At 65.8% G+C, this 6,188-nt stretch overlaps 1 protein-coding gene across 1 annotated transcript; it reads left to right on the top strand.

Annotated features, from left to right (window-relative positions):
- The first annotated feature begins 3,061 nt into the window (after positions 1–3,061).
- On the top strand, positions 3,062–5,525 carry Ntn3 (netrin 3). Its single transcript, XM_048331785.1, has 6 exons — positions 3,062–4,042; positions 4,116–4,304; positions 4,391–4,540; positions 4,677–4,727; positions 4,842–4,916; positions 5,176–5,525. Exons 1-6 carry the CDS (start codon positions 3,115–3,117, stop codon positions 5,523–5,525), a joined length of 1,743 nt encoding a protein of 580 aa, XP_048187742.1. The 5' UTR covers positions 3,062–3,114.
- The last annotated feature ends 663 nt before the right edge of the window (positions 5,526–6,188 follow it).

Raw genomic sequence — 6,188 nt, 5'->3', positions numbered from 1 at the left:
CAGCCAAGGAGTCCGGTGCAAGAGAGGGCGACCTCTTGGTTTCAGCCCCCACCCGAGGCCGGGAGGCGGTGGCGAAACTCCCTGACGTCCCCCGGCGGCGTCACCGCGTCCTGGGCCAATCGTTTCTGACGTGGTGGACCTGGGTGGGAGCTGGGCCGCGGTGGGTGCACACGGCACCCTGGGCGGTCGGCGGCATGAGCGCACCAGAGCCCCGGCCTGCTTCGCCCTTGGAGCCCCCCGGCGCCCTGCGCGCGCTGCTCTTGGCCACCGGCGGCGCGGGGCGCTCGTGGCCCCACTGCGTCCTGCCCTTCGGCGTCTTGGCCATGCTGGCCGGCGCGGCCGCCACGGCCATCACCTTCTCCCTGCGCGGACCCCGCCTGGACCTAGCCCAGGGCGCATCGCTGGCCGCACTCGGCGCAGGCCTCGGGCTCCTGGCCGCCGCCTTCCTGTGCTGGCGCGCTCGGCGGCAGCGGCGGCGGCGGAGGGCCGGGCGCGAGCGGGCAGCGGGCAGCGGGGACGCCACTCCCTGCGAGGCCAAGGCGGGCAGGGGGCCGCAGACGCCCCCTCCCTAAACCGTTAGGAGCTGCGAGCCGTTCTTTCCCTTCCGCCCTCCCCATCCTCCCCCGTACCCGCCCTCCCTCCGCCTAAGGTTGCTTTTCAGCGTTTAGGTTGGCGCGCGCGCGCGTAGCTGGCGGCGGCGACCGCAGAGCAGGCCTGACCAGGCGCGGGGCGGGCAGGAGCCTGCGCGGACAGGGCCCCGGCCTGGTCCGCAGGGTGCGGGGTGAGGGCCTGGCCTGACCATTCTCTAGGAGGGTGAAGCAGCAGCAGCATGCTATGCCCTCTTCCCCAGGGATGTTTGCTTTCCAGGCTGGGTTTGAGCCCCTAGAGGCATAATAGTCACAATAAATGTTTGTACAAGTGAACAGTAGTGACTTGCAAGCTTCTGGAGGGGCCGTTAGGTCCTGAGCTGGGCCTGGAGTTATTTGATCAGTAGGCATCGTCCTGAAGCCTGAAATCTTCATGCCCCCTCTCTTCTTTCTTCCTTGCCTGTGCCCCAGGCACTGAGCTGGGGTGTGTATAGGCAGAGACTGGGGACTTGTGGGGGTGGGGTGGGAGGAAAGGAGGTCTAGCGTCTTTGTTGCTGAAGGTGCCAAAAGGGGGCAGGAACCAGAGAGGTGAGAGGTCCTAATCAGAGGCTCGACAGGTGGCTAAGCCGCTGGGGAGTAATGAGCCTTGCCTGGAGGCTGTGGGAAAGCTCTCTCCAAGTCCCATTACACCATCTGTGAGGGGACCAGAGAATAGTGCAGAGGGCCATTCCAGAGAAGAAATCTGTAGACCACAGCCTCCTCCCTGGAGAGCTGCTGATGCAATGGTCCTGTAGGCCCCAGGATTCATATTTTCTCTCTCTCTCTCTCTCTCTCTCTCTCACACACACACACACACACACACACACACACACACACACCATGACCCCATTAGGGCTGAGCCCCAGGCACCAACTTCCACCCACACCATATGTTCTGCAGACTCCAGCAGTCCCAGCTTACAGGAGGCCCCACTGGAAACAAAGCTGGATCCCTGTAAGGATGCCCTCTCTCCCACACCATGGAGACTGGCTGGAGTCTTGGAGCTCAAGGCCTGGGCTTTCCTGGGAGGCTTGTCTTAGGTAGGGAACTTTCTCTCCACTATCTCAGAATGGCTGATCTCTGTCCCCAAGCTCTCACTAGGGCTCCTCTCAGCCCAGTGCATTTGAGAGTCAAAGGACCTGGAAGAGGGTGGTTAGGAACTTGGCCTATCCCAAAGCAGAGTGCACCCCTTGTCAAGGACCCTTTCACCTTCCCTTTATTGGAAAGCTGCAGGGCAGGTCCCTGTGAGTGCTGGAGGTGAAGAAAGAAGCCAGCTTGCTGGTTCTCTCTCTCTCTCTCTCTCTCTCTCTCTCTCTCTCTCTCTCTCTCTCTCTCTCCCCTCCCCCCCACCCCTACATGTGTAGGTGTCAGGCCTGGAAAAGTGCCTGTAGCCAGAGTTGGTTCCCCACTGGGGTAACAGTGGCCTCATCCCTTAGCTGAGCTCAGGTGGCCCAGCTCTGGCTGTGCTCTGGGCTTACAGCAGATACTCATGATGTAGGCTCATCTCTTTCTCCCAGCACTCCCACAAAGCATGCTGAATGAAACAGGAATCCAAGACAGCCAAATTGGAGCAGCTTGGATCCAAAGTCAGGCCTTTCTACTTGAACATACTGCTGCTTTGAGGACACTCCACAATGCTCTAGTTCCACCTGGCTCCCTAATTTAGGGAGCATCTAGAAGGACCTCAGCTGTCAAATCCAGGCACATCAGCGATGGGAGGAGGTGGCTCAGACCCCAGCCCAGCACGTGGCACAACCCCAGGAATAGCCAAGACCTGGCTTCAGGCCGAGGACCCTGCTGGGTGGTCCCCCACGGGCTGCAAAGCAGAACAGCCCCCCTCCAGACCCCTCCCGCCAGTGCATTCCTGGCTCTCCGGCCCCTCCCCCGGCTCCTGGGCCTCCCAGCCCCCTCCCCCGCTGGCCCAGCCAGTGTCTGAATCTGCTTCTGATTCCGGCTCTGCAGACGAGGCCCCCTCCGCTCCCTCCTTCCCGGCCCGATCGGCCCCGCCCCTGGCTGGGCCCAGGCTCGCGCTGGCTGCGCCCCCCACCCCCTCCTGGCACTGCTCGCCCGCCCTTGTTGCAGCCAGGCGGAGGTGTCGGCCCGGACGCCCCAGGCCCCGCCCGCCCACTGCCCTTCCCGGGAGGCCGGGAGACCTGCTCCACCCGGCCCTCGGTGGGTGAGTGCGAGCGGCGGGCGGCGGGTGGGGCCTCCGCGGGCGGAGGCACCCGGGGAGCGGAGCGGAGCGGAGCGACGCCTGTCATCGCTCCGGGCCCTACGGGTGGGAGGAGGCGCCCACCGTCCCCGCCACTGCGCTGGGACGCAGGCGCACCCGCGGCTGCTCCCACCTTTGGGCCTCGATCGGGGCCGCCCGGGGGCTCTGCGGGCCTGACGGGCAAAGCGTGGGACTGAGCACTCTCCCCCCGCCCCCAGGGCAGAGTCGTGGGCCCCGGTGGGGCTGCCGGCTGGCTGCCCCACGGAGGCTCTGGCCATGCCCGGCTGGCCCTGGCGGCTGCTGCTGACCGCGGGCACGCTCTCAGCCGCGCTCAGTCCCGGACCCCCGGCCAGCGCCGACCCCTGCCAGGACGAGGGCGGCGCGCCCCGCAGCTGCGTTCCGGGCCTGGTGAACGCCGCCCTGGGCCGTGAGGTGCTGGCGTCCAGCACGTGCGGGAGGCCAGCGACTCGGGCCTGCGACGCCGCGGACCCGCGGCGGGCACACCCGGCAACCCTCCTGACCTCCCCAGTGGGCACCGGAAGCCCCTTGTGCTGGCGTTCCGAACTGCTGCAACGGGCACCCCTCAACGTGACCCTTACAGTGCCCTTGGGGAAGGCTTTCGAGCTGGTCTTTGTGAGCCTGCGCTTCTGTTCCGCTCCTCCGGCCTCGGTGGCCCTGCTCAAGTCACAAGACCATGGCCGCAGCTGGGTACCTCTAGGATTCTTCTCTTCCTACTGTGGTCTGGACTACGGGCGTCTGGCTGCTCCCACTGATGGCCCGTCTGGTCCAGGGCCCGAAGCCCTGTGCTTCCCAGCCCCCCAGGTCCAGCCTGATGGTGGTGGCCTTCTGGCCTTCAGTGTACAGGATGGCAGCCCACCAGGCCTGGATCTGGACAGCAGCCCGGTGCTCCAAGACTGGGTGACTGCCACTGATATTCGCATACTGCTCACGAGGCCTACTATTCTGGGGGACAACAGGGACGCTGAGGCCACCGTCTCTTACTTCTACTCAGCCACTGAGCTCCAGGTGGGCGGTCGCTGCAAGTGCAATGGGCATGCCTCCCGGTGCCTGCTGGACACCCAGGGCCACCTGATCTGCGACTGCCGGCATGGCACAGAGGGGCCTGACTGCGGCCGATGCAAGCCCTTCTACTGCGACAGGCCATGGCAGCGGGCTACAGCCCGGGAAGCCCACGCCTGCCTTGGTGAGGCCTTGGAGGGTGGCCTGGGGGAGCCTCAGACGGGGTGGGCCCCTCCCTAACCCACCCCTCCCTGCAGCTTGCTCCTGCAATGGCCATGCTCGACGCTGCCGATTCAACATGGAGCTGTACAGACTCTCTGGCCGCCGCAGTGGGGGAGTCTGCCTCAACTGCCGGCACAATACTGCTGGTCGACACTGTCACTACTGCCGGGAGGGCTTCTACCGTGACCCGGGCCGGGCCCTGAGTGACCGACGTGCTTGCAGAGGTGAGCATGCCACCTGTATGCCCTTAAGCTGTTTTCACAAAGCCCCAAATGGGCTTCTTAACAGGCCCTCCCACCTCTGATTTCAGCCTGTGATTGCCACCCCGTTGGTGCTGCTGGCAAAACCTGCAACCAGACCACAGGCCAGTGTCCTTGCAAGGACGGAGTCACCGGTCTCACCTGCAACCGCTGTGCCCCAGGCTTCCAGCAGAGCCGTTCTCCCGTGGCACCCTGTGTTAGTGAGTGACTCCCGCCTCAGTCACCTCAGCAAATCGATTTCAGTTCCTATTTGCCCATCTGCCCCTGGAACCCTGTAGATCCCTCTGTCTCCCTCCCCTGCCCCCTTCAGCAAAGACCATTCTCCCACCTCTGCAGAGACCCCTGTCCCTGGGCCCACGGAGGAGAGCAGCCCTGTGGAGGCACTGGGTGAGTGGTGACGGACCGGGCCCATCCTAGACTATATGACCTTGAGGGAGGGTACTATGGGTTCACACAGGAGGAGAAAGGGGCATGGGAATCTGACAGATCCTTTCCCCTTAGATTGTGAGTCACATTGCAGACCTGCGAGTGGCAACTACCGAATCAGCCTTAAGAAATTCTGCCGGAAGGACTATGGTAGGCTGCTTTAGGCACCCAGGCGTCTCCCTTTATCTTCTCACTTCAACCCCCCCTTGAATATCTTAGACCCCCCTCCCACCGGCCCCAAGATCCAGTCGTCCTGCAGGCCCCGCCCTTCCAATCCCCAGTGTCCTCGAAGTGCCCTCCTCTGCTGGGTGACCTCTGTGTCCTCCCCACGCGGGGTGGGCGCCTGGTGCCTCGCCGAGGGCACCGCCCACTTCCGGGCCCTGACCACACCCCTCTCCCCTACCCGCAGCGGTGCAGGTGGCTGTGGGCGCGCGCGGTGAGGCACGCGGCGCGTGGACGCGCTTCCCCGTGGCGGTGCTCGCTGTGTTCCGGAGCGGCGAGGAGCGGGCCCGGCGCGGGAACAGCGCGCTATGGGTGCCAGCCCGAGACGCCGCCTGTGGCTGTCCCCGCCTACAACCTGGCCGCCGCTACCTGCTGCTGGGGGGCGGGCCAGGGGCTGCGGCCGGGGGCGCGGCGGGCCGGGGACCTGAACTCAGCGCCGCCCGCGGAAGCTTGGTGCTGCCCTGGAGAGACGCGTGGACGCGGCGCCTGAGGAGGCTGCAGCGGCGCGAGCGGCGGGGGCGCTGCGGGGTGGCCTGAGCCGCGGGCCCAGGGCGGGGAGGACCGGGCGGGGCGCTGCTCCCACATCGCGGTGCACGCTTGTTCGTGCATTCTTCTGCAGATGCGTCTTGGCTAGCGACTAGCACGACGCCATCTGGGACCCCGCCCAGTCCACTGCCGGATGCTCCCCCCCGTGCCTCACGTCTGGGTCACGAAGGCGCGCAACCGCCACAGACACACCCCGCCCCCGAAGCGAGCAGTGGCCCTAACAGGCTGCCTGGAGGCTCCTGGGGAGCCGTCACCCAGCCCCAGAGTGCTCCCTTTCCCTCCGCCCTGCCCTCTCCCAGGCGCCCTGCCTTGTCTGACAGCCCTTGATGACCATGAACTTCCGCGTGATGCCAGGACCACTCGGGGTCGAGGCTCCAAGGGGCCACTGTGACTCAACCCCCCTGCGTGATCCTTCTGAGGGCAGCATTGCCTCCCCGAAGCCACTGTGGCCACCGCAGACGCTCGTGGACCGCGGGAGGATCGATGTCCCGGGTCCTCGCCCTTTGTCAGGACCCGCAGAGGGCGCTGCGGCTCCTCTCCCGCACGAGGACGCCTGTCGTCCCCAACGCAGCGGGTCTGCCCCCCGCGCCGTCCAAGCCCGCCTCCGCCGGCCGAGAACCCCGTCCCCAGCGGTGCGTCTGCCTGTGCCCCGCC

The sequence above is a fragment of the Perognathus longimembris genome, chromosome 23, assembly GCF_023159225.1.
Source record: "Perognathus longimembris pacificus isolate PPM17 chromosome 23, ASM2315922v1, whole genome shotgun sequence".
NCBI lineage: Eukaryota > Metazoa > Chordata > Mammalia > Rodentia > Heteromyidae > Perognathus > Perognathus longimembris.
Note: the sequence above shows the minus strand (reverse complement) of the source record. Positions and strands in the feature narration are given on the sequence as shown.